The 20,888-nt window shown below is 47.1% G+C and overlaps 1 protein-coding gene across 1 annotated transcript; it reads left to right on the forward strand.

The window, feature by feature from the left end:
* The first annotated feature begins 304 nt into the window (after positions 1-304).
* On the forward strand, positions 305-17,713 carry LOC122363686. Its single transcript, XM_043333204.1, has 4 exons — positions 305-315; positions 595-881; positions 7,470-9,143; positions 17,679-17,713. The coding sequence occupies exons 1-4, from the start codon at positions 305-307 to the stop codon at positions 17,711-17,713; spliced, it is 2,007 nt and encodes a 668-aa protein (XP_043189139.1).
* The last annotated feature ends 3,175 nt before the right edge of the window (positions 17,714-20,888 follow it).

The following is a 20,888-nucleotide window of genomic DNA, read 5'->3' on the forward strand; positions in this document are numbered from 1 at the left end:
CATCAACCTGTTTCCTTCAATGAACAGTATCAGCAGTAATAACTGAGAAGAATCCAAAACGTGTGCTGTGCTTCTTGACTGCTCGTCGTGTTTGTATCGTGGTGATAGAGAACAGAATGTGCAACATTGCAAGACAAAGCGAGCAGTGTTAACGTTCCTCCTACATGCTAAACAGAACTGGACAGGCATAAAGACACCTGATGCCAAAATATAATTATTTATTTCGATACAAATAGATGTCTTAGTGAAATCCGATGGCAGAACTGCCTTACTAGCTATGGTAATCAAATACTTAGCTGTGGTAATGAAATACCAGTGATACTGTTTAGTAAATACGGTTAAGGAAACCCCAGTTCCGTACGCTGACTTACCAAATCCGTCGGGTACCGGCGCCACCGGCAAGTCCGCTCCTTGTGCGGGTTCCTGCTCCGGCTCCGACTCGGCAACGGGTTGTGGCTGCGCCCGCGGTTGCGGCCGCCGTCGGGGAAGCCGTTGCTGCTGCAGCTGCGGCTGGCGCTCCGGCTCCGGCTCCGGCTCCGGCTCTGGCTCCGGCTCCGGCTCCAGCTCTAACTCCGGCTCCGGCTCTGAATCTAGTTCCGGCTCCGGCTCCTGCGCCTGCTCCGACTCCGTCTCCGGCTCCGACTCTTGTCCCAGCTCCGTCTCCGGCTTCCGCCCCAGCTCCGGCTCCGGCTCCGGCTCCGGCTCTGGCTCTGGCTCCGGCACCTGCGCCTGCTCCGACTCTTGTCCCAGCTCCGGCCCCGGATCTGTCTCCGGCTCCGGCTCTGGCTCTAGTTCTGGCTTCCGTCCCTGCTCCGGCCCCGGCTCTTGCTCCGGCTCCGGCAACGGCTTCGGCTCTGGCTCCGGCTCGGGCTCTGACTCCGGTTCCTGCTCCAGCTCCGGCTCCGGCTCCGGTTCCTGCTCCAGCTCCGGCTGCAGCGTCGGCTCCGGCTGCAGCGTCGGCTCCGGCTGCAGCTCTGGCTGTGGCTGCGGCTTCCGGTCCGGCTCCTGCTGCCGCTGCCGCCGCCACCTCTCCCGGTCCCCGGTCGGCAGCTGGAGCTGTTACGTAGCTGCCAGCTGCACCCGCCTATGCTTGTTTCTGGCTAGAGCCAGATAGGCGGCCGCTGCCCTCCTCGATGGGCTGAGGCTGGGGCTGTGAGCGGGACCGGGGACCGTCGACCGACGCGCTGGTGGGGCTGCGCGCGGTCGCTTCTGGTGGGGCTGCCTTGTCGGGGCCTCCCCGTAGGCGGCGGCTGGCAGAGGCGACGGCGACATGGGCCGCTTGAGGGCTTTTTTGGGGGGACTTAGGGCGGATCCAGCCACCCTGGGGTCGGCGAGGCCCTGCTCAGCTCGCTTAGCTGAGCGGTATTTCCTCAGCCAGGCCTCGCCGGCCCGCGGATGGGACTGTCCGCCCCTGCCCTCCATCCCTGTCAATTAAAACGCTTCATTAGACATATGATGGTACCTAGGCATTTCAGGGGCGGATCCAAGGGGGGCCAACGGGGCCATGCCCCCCCCCCAAGACGGTCAAAGGGGGGCCATACTATCTTTTGCCCCCCCCCCCCCAGGACATAAGTCAAGAAAACTAAAAAATAAACATTCTCAAAGTTCCTATGCTGAAAAACTGAAATATTGCTTTGATAATTGAGTGACCTTGGGGCAAACGTGAAAAACTCTGCCAACCAGAGTCAAAATGGCCTGTGCCGGCGAGGGTTATTAACATGTAGGAGAAATCGACATGATATCACCTTGTTATTCGCATTCATAGGCACGTATTCTGTATTGTGTACTGGTTGGTTTTGATTGCAAATTTGTTGGAAAATAAGATTGTCATTGGGCACTTTTTTAAAGAAAAATGTATTTTTAACGTTTACCATGGCCAAATGTGTGATTCTTGTCAGAAAACTAAGGAATGATGATAACAACACTGAGTATAATCAACTTAAGCTTGAGAAATTTCAGAAGCTTTTTAATAGCTGAAGCTTCTTCATAGTTCATTAACACTATTAAACAGTAGCTTTCTTGTCTCATACCTGAAGGTATATGAATTTAAACCTCTCCCGTATTGGCGTTTTGTCAGCCGCGAACGTATGGGAGGGGGGTCCGTTGCCCCCATTGCCGTTTGGCCGCTGATCAAGCTAGAGCTTCGCGAAAAAACGAGCGTGCTGCCTGTGACGAGAGGAAGACGATGATACCCAATTTAAGGTCCTAGGTCATTGGTTCATGGTTGACCTCATTGACCTGACCTTCCAGGTCAGGTCAATGACCCAAAAGTCGGGAAAATTGGGACTTGTTAGAGCGTCGTAAGTGTGGCTGAGCTTTTTCGGGGTGCTGATCACCAATATCGTGATAGTGTTGATCCTAGAAGATGTCTTCATGCATTTAGGCCAGGTCGGGTTAGGTCAACCAGTAGTGGTCCTGCCGGGTATTCGTAGTACGTGTCACTGTCAACCGCCTCTGACAGCTTCGTAACATGTTACGAAGGCACCAAAAGTACTTCGTAAATGTTCAAATGGTTGCTGAATTCGAGTTCAGCTCCAAAAACTAGCCTAGAAACATGTAAAACTCGAAAAAGTGAACTGAGGTCATCAAAGGTCAATGACCTGACCTGACCTTCAGGTGACCTTCACACCTATCCAAATGCATGGGACCAACATGTTTGACCAACATGGGATCACATGTTTGAACGCTTGAAACCACGAAAAGACTGCAAACGCGCGGCTAATGCGAGCCAACATACGCCGAATCGCGATCCCGGCCAAGCATGGCCTCGAGAAATAGGTCACAGGTCAAAGGTCATCTGGGTCAGGGTAATTAAAGTTTTGGGGTAGATGCAAAATTGATTAAATCGAGGGTACTGAAAGTTTCGTCGCGATTAGCCGTTTTTACGCGAGTTATTCGCGAAAAACCGAGGGGGTGGGGTCTGTTCGACCCCTTCCCCTATACGGGCGAGGGTTAACAGAGGAAGACACAATTTCCCCTTACCTGTACTTGTTTTTGAAGTGTTTCAAGCGTCATTTTGAGAAGGTGCTTTTTTCAGTTAGGGGGTGCATGTGCACCCCCCTAAAACCCCTAATGCTCCACCATATGTCACTAACTAAACCCACTATTTGAAGTTATACTTAATGACACATGGGTAGTTTTCACTTGGTTTTCACTCAACATAGTAGGATAATTAAGCATTAAATGCAAAATTAGAGCTTCAGATTGTCCGGCATTTAGCCCAACAGGATACCTCTTCAATCGTCCTAGCTGAATCCAGCATAAGCTCAGCTTGTCTGAACTCGGACACACCATCAACATTGCCGAGTCTGAATTTGAGCTCGACGCCGGGCCATGGGCCTGAACTTTGTGGTCATGGGAGCGGGAGCTGGGGGTCAGTGAGGGCAGCCTGCAGTGCCCCCACAACTCTGGGGCCGTGGGGGCGCTGCCCCACAACTTTTCATAGGGCTAGGAACCGTCGGGGCAGCTTGCCCTCCCTGAATTAGCGGTTGTGGGTCACAAAGGAAAACTAAAGGGAAGAAAACATTTAAGAAAAAAATACCCCTCTTTACCTGGCTTGACAGCTCATGTGGAAGATTTAAGCCTTTATTTTACGTTACCAAAAAGGTAGTTCCTTGACTCAGCTGAGACAAAATATCTCACTTTTTGCAAATGATTTCGTTTCGTTTTTTTTTTCAATGAAAAGGCGATGGGTGAAAAATAAGTGGCCTAAAACCGGTGAGAAAACTAAATTTGGGGGTACCCTAGGTTTGGCTAGTCCCAACCGGTTGCCCCCCCCCCCCCCAAGACGGCCGGCTGGATCCGCCCTTGAGGCATTTAAAGCGACATTGCGGGGTAGGGGATTCGTGCCTATGCTATCAAAAATGGATGTATGTACGTACCGGGAGTTCCCCCCCCCCCAAAAAAAAAAAATGCACGGATTTATAATTTCTATAAAAATCTTAAAATTATTATATCAAGGAAGTAACTCCAACAGATGAAAGCCAGTTTGGTGTTTTTTTTTTTGCGGCTAGTTTTCTTCGCTTTCAAAAGTGTAGTCATACGAAAAAAGACGTGCGAGCAATAAGCTACATTTACAATTCAATTCGAAATATGTTTTGGAGGCCGGCAGGAAATTTAGAGAGCTTTAGAATCGTAAAGAATAGTGATTGTCTTAATTGAAAAGTCCCAACCTTCGGATATGAAGCTCCATCAATAACTGTAATTATAGGATGTTGTGGACAATTTCAACACAGGGAAGCGTTGCACACCTGTCCAAGGCAAGAAATGATCAGTAATGAGTCCGGAGGACACTTGGAATGACGCGATATTTGATCAATTTTGGTTTGAAATTAAGGCGGGCGGGAGTGAGACAATGAACGCCCAATCAGCAGTGCTATTTAGGCTCTGGACGGCGCTAAAGACGGAACTGGAAGGTGATGTCCGGCTGATGGATAGCCAGTACATGCAACAGGACGGAGGAACCGCTAAAACGGCCGCCGCAGCCCGTGACTGGCTGCGACACGCTTCGGGGAGCGGCTGCCGTCAGTAGACAGTTGTGAGCAGGAATAAAGTACGGAACAGAAAATAGTGGCACAGCTTTCAGTGGTATTCAGCAAGGATTACGCATAGTTTTTATGTTCACGGTCTAGTCTGTCCCAGGTCATAAGGAATTGAGTGCCTTTAAATGCGGTAAATGCCTTTAACCGGTAATAAAACGTACAACTTGGACACTTACAAATATCCTTTACATTCTAGCATATACGGTCACTGAATGTGCACGTCAAGCATATCCAAATTGAATAACTTATTTAGCGAACTTCCACAGATAGAAGCAGTCTATAAATCTGATCACGTAGCCCAGGCTACACAAAGCGTTATCATTGGACACACATACCCAACAACCCGCACCGACAAACAGAACACCATACCTTTCTGCCGCGGAAGTTCTTCGGGCACTGTGAAGCCCTTTACAGTGTCTAACATTATAAATTAATGATGGTAAATGGGTATTAGCCAATCAGTTAGCCAGGGCGAGGCAGATGCTCCGCCCCCTCCCCTTTACTACACGGTGAGTCGCGACAGGTGTCTGTCCCCAGGCGGCCAACTAGGGTCCAGATGCGGCACAGGCTCCACCCCGCACGACATCCATCGGTCCATAACGGTGCTAATACGTGACACAACGGTACAGGGACCCGCAGTTGCTACTGTACACATATATTACCAATTTAGAATTGTGCTATTATTTGCTAAGTGCTGGCCATTGGAGAAAGGAAATGTAGCGCAAAGTATGGAGGAATAACACATGTTTGCTCCTAGGACGTATGTTTTGTATAATTCCTCATACCGCAACAGATATTCTTCCAAAACTACAATCGTGCTATTTTTCCGTGCCGGTTGCCTCCCCAGAGCCCGTCCTTGGTATCGCCTATAGCTTCCGTTCCCTCTACGTGAATGAAAGTCACGTGACTACTACACGTTTGCGCTCAGTACTAACACACCTAGCCCGAGGGCCGGTCCGTAGCGGGGAGGGGTAGAACGCCAGAGCTCCAGCGCAGTGGAGGTGGTGGTGGTCCGTATCATAAAGAGGCAACCGTAAGCAGAACTACAATTGCCGCAGTATGAGATTATGATAAAGTTTTCTTTAAATGTATTGATTGACAAGAAAGTGAAATGCTTATCAGATATAATAAAACGGTGTCCAAGGCCTTGGAAGAACTATAAAACATATTCAGCAACGTATAAATTTCTGATACAGGCCATGACCTTTCACCTTGCCTCCGGGGAGGACCGCTCAGGAATCCACATACCGAACGAATCGAGGCCTCGCAGCGCGGCGGCAGAGGAGGTGGATAAACCATCGCCAGATCTTTCGGTTACTTATGTTTCCAGAAGAAGGGGGGGGGGTGGAGGGTGAGGGCTGTTTTCAACCCATTCACCAATCCTTTCCTTATTAACTTATAGCTTACCGAAAAATGCAACACAATGGTGGCCATCACGAGATGTAACGAATAGTGCCTCAGCCACACCGTTTTGAGTAAACCTTATGCATTGGAATTCAGGCCAGTGATCCTGAAGCATTATTTTATTTTTATCATGCATTAGCTGGGATGACGTGGGCCAAGTTAAGTGCGAAGAAACGGTTTTAGTTTCAGAACATTTCTGAGGCTAGTCGCGCCAAATAGTATACGTTTGTTGCAAAATGTCAAATATAATGTTGACGTGCTATCCAGATGACGGAATTTATTCGACACAAGAAGTCAAAAAGTGGCATCGTTAGTCATCCTGCATACCTATAAATCGATTCGTCACCTCGGTTCGAGCTAAATAGTTCTTTTCGCGGATGATCGGTTTCGTTTTTTTAGGGGGGGGGGACAGTTTATGAGCCGCCAACCACCCTCCCCAGTCCCCCCAACAACAATTGTTGACAAATACTGTGATGGCCTAAAATGCCCTCAACTGTGTTACGTATTTGGGGCTCCCAACTTTGATTTGTTAAAGTTATTTAGTATATGACTGAAGATCGTTTCTCCATTGGAGCCCATTCCATTCATGGTTGAAATGGAATGTCCATTCATTATAAAAGCTGTCAAATTTTCCGTGTCATTAAACTTTTATTGAGTTTGTATTTCACGCTTATCTAAAATGAACAATTTTATCACTGTCTTCTTTTATGAATGGATGGTCGCATGAATGAACGAATGAATAGCTCTACATCATTTGAGCATCAGCTGAAATCAATCCTAAAATTTAATCTACCAGTCTGCAACGAAAAGGTTTAAAAACCAGTGCAAGTTAGTTCTTCTGAATGCTTGAGACGAGGTGTTAGTATCACTGATGTTAGTTGTCGGACTTTCGTCCCCGTCTTGAGTTGAGATGTTAGTTTCACAACGTTTCGGCCAGTTACTTCTCCGGCCGTCGTCAGGTGTTCTTTGGCCCTTAGAAGGACCTGGATGTTGGTGGCGTTGCGCCGTACGCGTCATACCGTTCGAAAGCTCCTGTAGTCAGCGGGAATCGAACTCGGGTTTCCCCGGTGATAGTCCACGGTTCTAACCACTCCACTATCGAGGCAGACATCGTTATGGAGCTGGAAACTTGGTGTCATTTATCCCCCAGATGTTTTTGTGATTTCCTTAGTAGTGGGAGCCATATTGGGCTGATGTCAACGCTTGGCTTGCTGATGGGGTTGCTAGCCAGCGCCATGTGTGCGGCTTCCTTGATTTTTCTGATTTTCCAGTGTGGCTCCTTGTCGATGATGGTGGTATCATCCCAAGCAGGTCTGTGATCTCCTTCAGACCATGCATGCTCCGCCACACCGGATTTCAGTGTTTCGCCACGGATGGTGGCCTTCCTGTGTTCTTCGAGCCTGACCGCCAGTGGGCGGCCAGTCTCGCCCTTGTATGAAAGTCCGACAACTAACATCAGTGATACTAACACCTCGTCTCAAGCATTCAGAAGAACTATATCTGATCGGTACGGACCCGAAACAGTGAACAACTGGCGAAAATGGGAGAAGCTGAACATCAAGCTAGCAAAAGAGAAGAACCATCTGACATTCATGTGCAGATGCCGGGATAACGACATCATCCCTAATGGACTGAGACTAAAGACACCTGTGTACACCAAACAAGCGAGACGAATCGGAGAGAAAGCCAGCCGAGCTCTCATAAGAGAAAGGATCGCCTTCCATCGACACAGCAAAGCGAAACTCGAACAATCAATATCTGCCATCGAAGAAACCATCCGATCAAAAGTAACATGCTCCGACGACTTCAACCGCATCAAATCATCAGTCATCAGGTCACATACCATCGTGGACCATGCCACAAAGAAGCAGCATATGACAAAACTCGAAAAACTGAAGAAGATCGCACCTACCAGGACTCCGTTACAGCCCATCAGAGCTGTAGTGAACCTCAGCAAGCGACAACTGTCGGCATCTGAAGAGACCATACTCAACAAGGGACTCAACTTCGCAACATCCACCAAGCGGATAAACAACATGGACATCGTGGCCCCAATCGAGGAAGCAACATCCCACATTAACAGAGAACATGCAGAAGAACTACGCTGGAAAGTCAGGCATGCATTGGAAAGGGCCAAACCGCCAAAGGCCAATACCACCAAAGAGGAACTGGCAGCAATCAACAACCTCAAACAAGACGGCAGCATCATCATACTTCCAGCAGACAAAGGAAACACCACCGTTGTCATGGACAAGAAGGAATACGACCACAAGATGAACAGCATTGTGACAGATGGATCGTACACCAAACTGAAGAAAGACCCAACCCCGGCCTGCGAACGCAAACTAACAAAGCTCCTTAAGAAGAACAAGGACAAGGAACAACTCACGGACGCCCAGTACAGAAAGCTGAGCCAACATCACAGCAAACTTCCACACATGTACGGGCTGCCAAAGGTACACAAGACCAATGTACCGCTAAGACCAATAGTAAGCTGCCGTGGCTCAGCCTGCCATCCTCTGAGCCAGTTCCTCGTCAAGATCATCAACCCACTGAGTGGCAAAACACCTACATATGTCAAGAACTCAGCCCACTTCGTCTCACTGGTTCAGGCCATGCGACCTTCGCCGAACATGCAAATGGTAAGCTTCGATGTGGTGAGTCTGTTCACCAATGTGCCCACTACCGAAGCTCTGAGCATAGTGAGGACAAGACTGGAGAGCGACGATACACTGCCCGAAAGAACGACAATCCCGACTGATGACATCATGGAACTCCTGACATTCTGTGTCACCACCACCGCCTTCCAACTGGGCGATGACTACTACCAACAAACTGAAGGAATGGCCATGGGTTCACCCCTGTCACCGGTGATCGCCAACATCTACATGGAACACTTCGAGGAACTGGCCTTACAAACAGCACCACTGAAACCATCCCTGTGGCTGCGATATGTCGACGACACATTCGTCCTGTGGGACCATCGCGAGGACATAACACCGTTCCTAGACCACCTCAACAGCCTCCGACCCTCCATCCAATTCACAATGGAAACAGAAGTCGACAACAAACTACCATTCCTTGACGTCCAAGTGGAGAAATCTGAGGAAGCATTCAGAACATCGGTCTACCGCAAACCAACAGCGACCGACCGCTACCTCAACTTCAAGTCACACCACCCAGACACAGTCAAGAAAGGTATCGTAAGATGCCTGCAGACCCGAGCCACCAACATCTGTGGAGACGAAGCAGCCAGAAAGATGGAAATGTCACGCCTTACCAGCACCTTCAGGAGAAACGGATACCCAACGAGCTTCATGAAACACAAACCCAAGGAAGCATCCCAACAACAACCAAGGGATAAGCCAATCGCGACAGTATCCCTCCCATACAACAGAGGACTGTCAGAGAAGCTAAGGCGAATCTGCGGAGCATACAACATCAGGACGGTGTTCAGAAGTACCACCACCCTCCGCAGGTCACTCACAAAGGTCAGACCGCCAACCACCAAGGAGCAAACAAAGAACTGCATATACGACATCCCGTGCAGCTGCGGCAGGTCATACAAGGGCGAGACTGGCCGCCCACTGGCGGTCAGGCTCGAAGAACACAGGAAGGCCACCATCCGTGGCGAAACACTGAAATCCGGTGTGGCGGAGCATGCATGGTCTGAAGGAGATCACAGACCTGCTTGGGATGATACCACCATCATCGACAAGGAGCCACACTGGAAAATCAGAAAAATCAAGGAAGCCGCACACATGGCGCTGGCTAGCAACCCCATCAGCAAGCCAAGCGTTGACATCAGCCCAATATGGCTCCCACTACTAAGGAAATCACAAAAACATCTGGGGGATAAATGACACCAAGTTTCCAGCTCCATAACGATGTCTGCCTCGATAGTGGAGTGGTTGGAACCGTGGACTATCACCGGGGAAACCCGAGTTCGATTCCCGCTGACTACAGGAGCTTTCGAACGGTATGACGCGTACGGCGCAACGCCACCAACATCCAGGTCCTTCTAAGGGCCAAAGAACACCTGACGACGGCCGGAGAAGTAACTGGCCGAAACGTTGTGAAACTAACATCTCAACTCAAGACGGGGACGAAAGTCCGACAACTAACATCAGTGCAGTGCAAGTTAGGTGCAGTTTCTAATCTATGCCGTTTTTTTATTAAGTGTCTCATAGCTCCTTAACCCGCGCCCTGGTGGGGGGGGGGGGCTATTTTTTGCCCCCTCCAGACTTTTCGATATATCTCCAGAACCGCTGCGCCGATCGTCACCAAACTTTCAGTACCCTCCCGGACATCAATTTTACACATTATGACCAAAAATGTTTCCAAAGCCTATGATAGGTTGGCCGGAAATGACGTCAGAGTGACGTCATGTTCTGCCGTTTTCGACCCAAAAAAGGGTTTCGCGGGAAGAGCTGTCAGGCCTATAGCTTTGCAAATACAGAAAAATGATAAAACATAAAAGCTGTATATTGGACAGGGCTACAAAACAGCTATCTCGGATTTTTGAAATTTTTGGATTTTGACCCCCAAAAATCAAAAAATAGATTTTTGGATATATTAATCGAAAAATCCAAAAAGTTTTTTGAATTTCGTAAAAACCGGAATATATGTGATAGTCCTTACCGCCTTCCATCCACATACCAAATTTGAGATTGATACCTCTTTTTTTGGCGAAGTTATAGCGAAAAAAAAACTGTTCAAAATTGATCATCAAATTTTCAAACTCAATTTTTAGCAATTTTAGACCCCGTAGCGCAAAACAAAGACCACCATTAGACTCCCCGTGACGACGTGACGAGCTGCATCGATTCAATACCCATTTTATGCAAAACTATCAACTTTAAAATTTGACCTTTTTTGGCCTGACCTTGACCTGACCTTGACCTGAACTTCACCAGAAAGTGACCTAAGCCGTACCTGATAGTCTTATAACCAACACCATTGAGTTGGAAATGAAAAAATGGCCATAAAACATGCATCACACAACCTTAGTAAAGTTGGGCTCATGTGACCTGACCTGTGACCCTTGGTGACCTGACCTGTGACCTGACCTGGTATTGCCAGTGACCTCTAATAGCAACATATCTACTAGGCAACTGACGCCCTACCGCTGATTCTCGACAAAATGCGTTTTCCTCGGTGTTATAGCGCATTCCCTAGAAGACCCGTGAACGGTGAAACATTTTATCTTTGACCTGACCTGTGACGTCATCGGTGACCCCGAGGTCAATGAAATTTGGTTTCCTTCGACAAATTTGACAGGCCTTTCGAACGCCGTTTGAATTTTGCGGATCCGTCCAGTAGTTTCGGAGATACGAGGGGGGGGGGCAAAAAATAGTCCCCCCCCCACCAGCTCGCGGTATAAACAGACCCCACCAGGGCGCGGGTTAATCTTGAGCCGCTTCTCTCACGATTCATTTTATCTGGTGCTTACATTGTTCAAGAAGTTATAGTATTCGAGCTCGTTGGTCTTAAAAACTGCTATCGAAGTAAATTAAAGTGCTTCGGGCTTCGGCACTTAAAAAAAAAAAAACAATCGATATTTTACCCTCGCCCATTTAGGCATTTCTTTTCAGCGTCTTACATGTGGCAAGGGGCGTAGAAACCCTCAGCCATTCGGCCCTTGATGAAAAGAACCAGAGCTTCGCTGAAAAAAAAGAGCGAACTGCTCGTGACGAGAGAAATCCGATGATTTGAGGGTCCTGGTCGGTCATCGCTGGCGAGAGAAAGCCAATTATTTTTATGTCCTGGTCAATGTTGAGATCCTAGGTCATTGGTTGACCTCCCAGATCAGGTTAATAACCCAAAAGCACGGAAAATTGGGTCCTGCTAGAATTTCTACAAGTGAAGTTTGCTGGGATTTGGCTTGCTTCTGACTCCGAATTTGCACTTGCTTTGATTAAAGATGATGTATCAAAGCATTTGGGGTAGGACGGGTTACGCCAGATCACCCATTAGGCGTTCTGCCGGCTATCCAAAGAATGTTAACTACAGCCTTGCAACATATTGCATAGGCACTATAACTGATACCAAAGTATGCCTAGTTTTCAAATGCTAAAATGGGTGCTAAATTTCATGCCAACACTTCCTAAAAACCACAGTAAAGAGGTGTAAATCTAAGGAAGTTAGCCGAGATCATTTCAAGTAAATGAACTTAACCCTCGCCCGCACATGGGGGGGGGGGGTGGTTGCCACCCCCCCCCCCCCAGGTAGTCTTTCGGCTCTGCACTCAACATTTTTAGAGCTAGAAGGCTGATTTTTCGTATAGCTGCTCCTCTATCCTTTCCTGATAGTGATGTCCACTAAAAATTTCAGGTTTCTGTGATTTTTGGTTTCGGAGATATGACCTTGTTTTTCAGGTCATGTCATGACCCAAATGGCCAATTCTCAACATCTTGCGTTTGCCATGGGCCTTGTGAGCTTTTGACACCTTGATTTCGGCTTTTTTGTCAGTCTTACCTCCAACCTATCATGGAACATGTTGTTCGACGATGTACAGATGTCAAGGTCAGGGTCAAGGTCAACCTAGGTCATCTAAAATAATTGCGTTTTAGGCAAGCATTTTTGATAAAAGCTTTTCAGATCATGATTTCATATAATATGAACACATAAACATTCGGTGCACACATCAGTATACGCACAGACACACACAGACATACAAACACATATAGTTAACCTTGACCTAGCTTGACCTGAAATGACCTCAGCAGCAAAAATCTGGTCTGGTAGTGTGACAAAGAGGTTCTAGCTGGCTTGGCACCAGAAAACAGCATCGTCATCGGTATATGATAAGCAGCGCACTTGATATCCAACGGTGACCCAAAACAGCAGCATTTTTTAGTTTGACCTGACCTGGAAGGTCAATGACTGACCTGAGAAGGTAAAACTGGATATCATTGGATTCGTCTCTTCCCAAAGAATCTTTTTGGTCTTACCGCTAAGCTGTATCTCCAACAGGAACGAAATGGCGCGGGGGGAGGGGTGGCAACCCCCCCCCCCATGTGCGTTCTAGGATGGGAAAATGGCATGTGCGGGCGAGGGTTAACCTGAGTTTCACGTGACCTTGGCACCCACAACAATCAATGAGACAAACATTAGATAGTATATTTCACATGTTGTCACGTCCCTAATCACGAAACGACTATGGAAACACAGAAGATGTGTGCTGACTTTCGATTGCTATTCTGGCCTGACATGATCTATAAAGGTAATAATCACAGAAGAAAATAATCACAGGTTAAAGGTAATTTGGTCCAGGGAGTTAAAATTATCGGAGAAGATGCAAAAATGATCAGGGCTGTTTAATTTTCCGGGAAGTTTAAAAATTGATTAACTCCAGGGCACCAAAGAATCGTCGCAATCCTTCGCTTTGACGCGATTTATTGGTGAAAAAAACAGGGGGTGCGGTCTACTTGCCTCTATTTATATGTGTGGTGAGGGTTAATATTCATTTTATCTGCGGTGATGAATGTGCAACAATTTCTACATGAACTGAGACCAGTCCATATGAGTATGTTTTTCTCACGGGCAATGACAATATAAAAAACAATGCGAATAAAACCCAACGGTTCGGACAACAACGTGCCTTCGTCAGTGGAGAAAAATAAGTGTAGGTTTAACATCGATGAGAACTTTATGCGGCACCGTCTCGGTCTGGCCAGCCGGGTTGCCGATAAAATACACAAATGTTTATAAGCTTCCATGATGTGCTTAAAAAACTGCTGAAAATATATCTTAGAAAAATAAAGATAACTACTTCATCGCTTTAATCGAAAGAAAACATGTGTGCCTAGTTACTTATTTCTTGCCACTGACGGAGGCACTTTTTTGTGCGAAACGTCTGGTCATATTCGTATTGTTATTGTATTGTCATTCCCTGTGAGAACAAAGGATAACTCTTCAGTTAGTAACCATAAGAGCGAGACGGCTTAATGTAACACAATTCACTGTGTATACGAAACCTATAATTCCCTAAAAATAATCCTATTTACAGCTTTTAAAAAGATACAGCTTATACAGCTTACGCATACAATTTTTTTCTCCATTTATCTCCACAGAATATGGTAAATTAACCCGCGCGGGGCTGGGGGGGGGGTAAATTTTACCCCCCCCTCGCGAATTTTTGCGATATCTCAAAAACGGCGGCGCGCAGCGCCGCCAAACTTTCAGTACCTTTTCTTACATCAATTTGACACGTTCCCTGAAAATTTGAGCGAAATCCGTCGGAAAATTTTTGAGAAATTGACGTTTTAGTGACGTCATGTTCGCCATTTTCGCCTCAAAAACGGCAAAAGTTCAAACGCCGCTAACATCTTCATTTTTAAAGGAATCAAGACGTAACAAAAAAGATATACGTATTTCTACTTTGTCTATCAAATGGCTATCTCGGTTTTTTCGAAATTTTGGATTTTGGCCCAAATTTTTTAAAAAAACTGACTTTTTTGGGAAAATAGCTATAAAATCCAAAATTTTGAGTGTATCGAAAAAACCGGAATATATGTCAGAGAATTGGTCTATGTGCACCTACACACCAAGTTTTAGAAGAATCGGTTCAAAAATGTGGGAGTTATTCAAAATTATATGACGTCACGACACTCAAATTTTTTGAAAAATGACTTTTTTGGAAGTTCTAGACCTCGTACGGAAACAAAAATAGCACCATTCGATTCGCCGTGAAAAACTGCATCAGATAGACACCTTTTTAGGCCTTAACAACCAACTTCAAAATTTGACCTCACTTGACCTGACCTTGACCTTACCTCGGCCTGAAATTCATCCAGAGGTGGTCCATATCACTTATTGAGTGTGCCTATTGAATTCTATGAGTAAAATGACGCATAAAACATGTGTCGCACATGCCCTTTTCTATATTTTGTTTTTGGTGACCTGACCTGACCTGACCTGACCTTGACCTTGACCTCTGAATGATATTGTATGCAACGAATATTGTCTTGGTAGCCTAAGAACACGTTTTGGGCGATCAGTCTCAGTCCATGACTCCATTCTTCGGCAACTACGGTGCAAGGCCCATACTGTAGGAACTTGCAATTTGTACCCTTGACCTGACCTTGACCTTGACCTCAAACTTAAAATTAAGTACATGTTTTTAGTTGTTCGTGATGAGATCTTTCGATTGGCGTTTGAATTTTCCAAATCGGACCATTAGTTCGGGAGATAACAGGGGGGTAAAATTTACCCCCCCCCCCAGCCCCGCGCGTTCGGCTGGAGACCCCAGCCCCGCGCGGGTTAATGCTACTGAAGTTCGCTTTCGAAGCGTCTCCTCCAGGCATTCCACAGCTCTCGTGCCATTTTGGATCACGGAACATGGCTGGGCGCGGGACAGGTCGTCTGCGAGCTTGGACGGATCACGTGACCACCTCCTCCCCTCCCCCTCACTCCCGTCCCCTTCCCCAGCAGGGCGTCCGATTTAACCGCGCCCCAGGCAGTTGGCTCGGTCCGACCCTCACTGGTCGAGCCACGGTGCCGCCTGAGTTTGTGCCGGGTGCAAAACTGGAGCAGTAACTAGCGCCGGAACTAGTAATCAGCACGACCATCGTCAGATGGCAGGAGTGAATGGAATAAGCGGTTCCAGGTTTCAGAAGGAATGGGGCAGGAAAAAGCGCTGAAAACAATGTTTTGCTGATATAGCCGTAAAAAGTTCACTGAATTAGGAGAGCAGCACACCAGTTTAAAGCCCTTCATATGGTGGTTTTAATAAGCACACAATCATTTCCCAATTCGCCTCCAACGGTGTCACAGGCCAAGAAAACTCCGAAATACTAGTGTGTACAGAAGCAACTGCGGGTCCCTGTACCCACGACCCGGCCAACATCTGATCCGCGCCATGTGTCGCTGATTTGAAAGGTGCATGTGCCTGTTGTTTAAGTCTATAGGTGAAGTAACCGACATGACCAGGGCAACCGATTTCATAAAGCATGACACAGGTTGCGAATTAACTAAACTGTATGGAAAATAATGGCCTTGCGTAACATTAGAAACTTTTTGCCTTGTCACTCAGCCAAGGTTCCTTGGCTTTCAACAATTTGTTACATGCTGACGGATTATCATTGTTTACAATCCCTTAGGCCATTTATGTTTTTTTTTTGTTTAATTGATTAAGCACACCTACCTAATCATTGATAGCCGTTTTCATGACTGGTTCCTAGGATGTACCAACATTTTACAAATCAAGTTATGTGAGGGATGAAAATGCCCTTGTAGCAGCCGCGTGTGCGGTTGTAGCGTATTGCAGAATCACGGTACACATTCACGGCTATTTTGAAAAGGCTATGAATTGTCTTTACAGTGGAGGTAGACAGATGCTGCGCAGAATGCCACATTGTGATTCAAAACGCTGTCACTAAGTTGCTTTTACTGTTTTAGCATCTTGCATCTATAACGATCTTTTTAATATATTTGAAATAGAAATATGGCATAGAACTTGTCAGTTATCTTGCAAGCAGTACTCAGCTGTTTCCGACAGTTTAACCCTCGCCCGCACATGCCATTTTCCCATCCTAGAACGCACATGGGGGGGGGGGGGTGCCACCCCCCCCCTGCGCCATTTCGTTCCTGTTGGAGATAGAGCTTAGAGGTAAAAACCAAAAAGATTCTTTGGGAAGAGACAAATCCAATGATACCCAGTTTTACCTTCTCAGGTCAGTCATTGACCTTCCAGGTCAGGTCAAACTAAAAAATGTTGCTGTTTTGGGTCACCGTCGGATATCAAGTGCGCTGCTTATCATATACCGATTACGATGCCGTTTTCTGGTGCCAAGCCAGCTAGAACATCTTTGTCACACTACCCGACCAGGTTTTTGCTGCTGAGGTCATTTCAGGCCAAGTTAGGTCAAGGTCAATTATATGTGTTTGTATGTCTGTGTGTGTCTGTGAGTACTGATGTGTGCACCGATTGTTTATGTGTCCATATTACATGAAATCATGATCTGAGAAGCTTTTACCAAAAATGCAGTCAAAAAACTTCACGAAATGCAAATTCCGCTTGCCTAAAACGCAATTATTTTAGATGACCTAGGTTGACCTTGACCCTGACCTTGACATCTGTACATCGTCGAACAACATGTTCCATGATAGGTGGGAGGTAAGACTGGCAAAAAAGGCCGAAATCAAGGTGTCAAAAGCTCACAAGGCCCATAGCCAACGCAAGATGTTGAGAATTGGCCATTTGGGTCATGTCATGACCTGAAAAACAAGGTCATATCTCCGAAACAAAAAACCACAGAAACTTGAAATTTTCAGTGGACATCAAGAAAGGATAGAGGAGCAGCTATACGAAAAATCAGCCCTCTAACTCTAAAAATGTTAGTGCAGAGCAGAGAGACTACATGGGGGTTGCAAGCCCCCCCCCCCCCATGTGCGGGCGAGGGTTAATGTCTGTTACTTCACCAGCTGTATAAGTAAAGTCATAGATGCTACCCATACAGATGACGAAGTGACAAGCAAGTCCCTCTGACATGGCGGACCAGACGGTAATCCTGGGAGCCGCCGCGCTGTCTGAATTCCAATTACGCCGAAAGGCAGCTGGTGTGACCGGTCTGGCACAGCGGGGTGCCGACCCATCGGCCGGCCGTGGACCGACGCCGTCAACACCTGGATGACGGAGCGCCGTCATGGTCAGCCCCAACCGGGGGGACGGCCGCAGAACTGATATCACCCCCGGTAGCGTGTCATTGTGTACGCCCGGCTCGCCGCCAGGTAACCCCGTCCCGACCACCCACGGTCCATCGTGAGAGGAGGGAGAGGATGGTCAGGGCGGCGACTTCAGGCCCCATCGTTACCTGGCGACAGACATTTATCAATCAATTTCTCATCAGGAATGGAATGTGGCTGCGTCCCACGGATTTGCCGTACTTGTATATATGAGGAAAACCCAGCATCGCCCTCCCGTCTGAGACTGGGTTTCCGGTGCAGGTTCGCACGGTACCGGAGGTAGGCTGTTCGCACGGTAGGCTGTCAGCTCGATTCAAAATTCAGTATTTAATGGACAGGTTTTGCGCAAATGTTTCATTGTTTCAAATGCATTCACTCATGCAAAATTATTGTTTAAGAATTTTATGCCACTGAATTTGTCGTAAACATTTTAAATAAAGATATTGCACAATGCTTATCAGCTCCCTTGGACATACATACAGGGAGGGGGCATCGGATATAAATGTCAAATGGATTTCAAAAATGGTACATTAAACAACCGGCGGCGTGGCTCGCACCAGTCGGCTGAGCCGCCCCCAAATTGTCACACGATCCAATTGGCCGGCTGCATGGACATTAGGGTGTGTCACTAGAAACAGATCAGGCGCTTCCGCTGATTTTCCTTGTCCCTGTGTCTATGGAAGCCCATTGGTGCAGTTCTTTTTTCCATGCATCGAAAATTCGATCGGCGCCGGCTGAAAGAAGTTCGGGATTTATCATGGCGCCCGGCGTTGCAGTCTCCATGTTTGGCGTAATGTGTTTGATGACACTAACACCAGCCGCGCGCGTCTTCGCCTGTTGTCGACAGACACTGTCAATACGGATGTAAGCGATGCAAGCGAGGCAGTATCCTCTAATTTTAGACAACGGTTACACAGAAAAGATGCATCTTTACCATTATATAACACATGTAAATGTATCAACCTCGCTTCAATGGCCAATCTTGGTTATTATTTATCACTACGCGACCAATGTTCATCTGAAAACCGTTGATGACGGCCGCTACAGCACGGTTGGATAAACCGTACCTGTCAGTCAGCTGCCAGTGCAGTGTTTGTCATATCATCATCGTTTGAGTCTTTGATGCATTCCTTCATCTTAAATTCACTTATGAAAATCTCAAATTTACTTGTCTTCTTTGCTACTTCATTGCTGTCGTTGGTGTCATTCGTTGCCGGTGAGTCTACCTGGCCTGTCTCGTTGATATTGACGCTGCTGGAATAGGTGCGAGGGTGGGAAGGACCAGCTTGACTCACGTCGCCCATCCCCTCGTTCCGCTCCCGTCTCATTCTACACTGAAAACTTTTTTACCATTTCCTGAAGGGTAAACCCGCCATAGCATGGTAGCTTGACACACAGACGTTTTTTACCACCTTCCAGATGGTAAATTTTACTCTTTCATGAAGAGTAAACTCGCCAGGGAGGGGTAACATGACACACAGACGTTTTTTACCATCTTCTGAATGGTAAACTCTTTTGATTTACTCTTGTCTAGAGTGTAACATTTTTTGGGTTACACTCTTTGAAAGGGTAAATCTTAAACGGGACCCTTTTCTAGGGAGTAACGCATCATCTACTCTGTGCTTTACCCTCCTACAGAGAGTATTATCTTCTGGCCTACCCTTTGTCACATGGTAATGTTTACTCTTTCCTTTAGTGTAAACCCCCCAGAGGATGGTAACAGACTCACAGACGCTTGCTTCAGAAGCTTCACGAAGCTTCTGTTAACCGGAGCTCACCAACTAAAAAAAACATGCTTCAAGAGCAACAATGTATATTTGGCTTCCGTACAAACAATACGAGGGGCACACCAGCCATGAACATTGTGAGACTCTTCACTTATGCATACGAATTTATACGAAGCGTTCAGCAATGCACAAGCGGTAAATAAACACCACGATACAACTTGAATGCACTTTGAATGTGAATACAAGACATTCAGCGCCCTCATATTGGATAAGGCACAGCGCACAATATTTGAAGAGAGCGACGGCGTTCCTGGGTGGTCGCCCGTCTGCGTGAGATAATGAGACTGGATCACTACAGTGCAAGGCTTTTTCGAAGTCACCAACAAAATGCATAAGCTTGTAGCATCACAACAAAATTAATGTACGTACTCACAACCTAGGCCACGTGGCCGTGCACGGGGTCCTGTTAACCAGGTCAAATTAGCACCACTCAACGGCATGCAATGCTCTAGCACATCGGTACTTACAATAAAATGTCCATGCAGAGGCTCTATAGGCGATGAACAACACGCAAGCACAATCACCAACGGCCACGCCGCGCGGCACCGACACTGCTCACATCCGCTCTCGGAGACCAACGGCCGAAAACTGACAGATGCGCGCGGCCTTCAAACCGCAAACGGCCGATCTCGTTTCTGATTGGCTGAGTGATTCCATTTCAAATATCATCTTCACGAGGGTAAACAAGATCCACGCATGAAACGACTATCTGTACACGAGTCACGATACCCAGAAGGAAAGAGTTTTCGTGATGTTCTGGATCGCGAGAGTAATATTGATATTTACATGGTAATAATACTCTTCGCTGGTGAATAAGTTCATATTAACCACGTACCGTTACTATGCACATAATGGTAGCAAAGAGTTACCCTTTCAATATACTCTTATCTTGCTGGTTTGATGAAAATGAACCCTCCAGGAGGTAGTAAAAAAGTTTTGAGTGTAAGGTTCGCAGTCTTACGTCGTTTCCCCGTCTCCTCGTAGTCCACACCAACCAGTCTCATCTTCCGAACTCCTCTCTGGTCTCGAAGGAATGCTATTTCCGCTGGCGGTACCCGGTTTGAAAGTGGACAGGTACAGCTGCGCAGATCTTTACAGCGGCAGCGGGCGATGTCAAAAAGCTTACGAAACAGACTCGCGTCAGAAGGACTTTGTTTCGTTTGTCCCTTCCGCATTCTTTTGGGCAACTTGTTCGATCGGCGAAGTCTTTCGTAGACCCACTTTACCTTCCGAACTACATTATGCATTTGTATTTTGTATCCTTGGTATGCCCTCACTCGACCACATTGTAACCACCGCTTCCGCTGCTTCGTGCATGCAGTAACTGTCCGCTCACTCTTTCTATGCCCTGCCAAGAGTCTCACACAGTTCACTACATCTCTGTTTGTAGGCAGCTGATTTACCGGCAGCACACTGGGAGACCCGATAACTTTTGCCTTGCTTCGCAATGACATCACTGCGGCACGGA

Source organism: Amphibalanus amphitrite, unplaced genomic scaffold, assembly GCF_019059575.1.
Source record: "Amphibalanus amphitrite isolate SeventyFive unplaced genomic scaffold, NRLGWU_Aamphi_draft 000634F_arrow, whole genome shotgun sequence".
NCBI classification, from domain to species: Eukaryota; Metazoa; Arthropoda; class Thecostraca; order Balanomorpha; family Balanidae; genus Amphibalanus; species Amphibalanus amphitrite.

Coding starts and splice junctions, on each gene's coding strand:
- LOC122363686 (XM_043333204.1), top strand. Junction 882..7,469: donor CGGCTCGGGCTCTGACTCCG/GTTCCTGCTCCA, acceptor GACCCGAAACAG/TGAACAACTGGCGAAAATGG. Junction 9,144..17,678: donor CCCAGACACAGTCAAGAAAG/GTATCGTAAGAT, acceptor GCTCGCCGCCAG/GTAACCCCGTCCCGACCACC.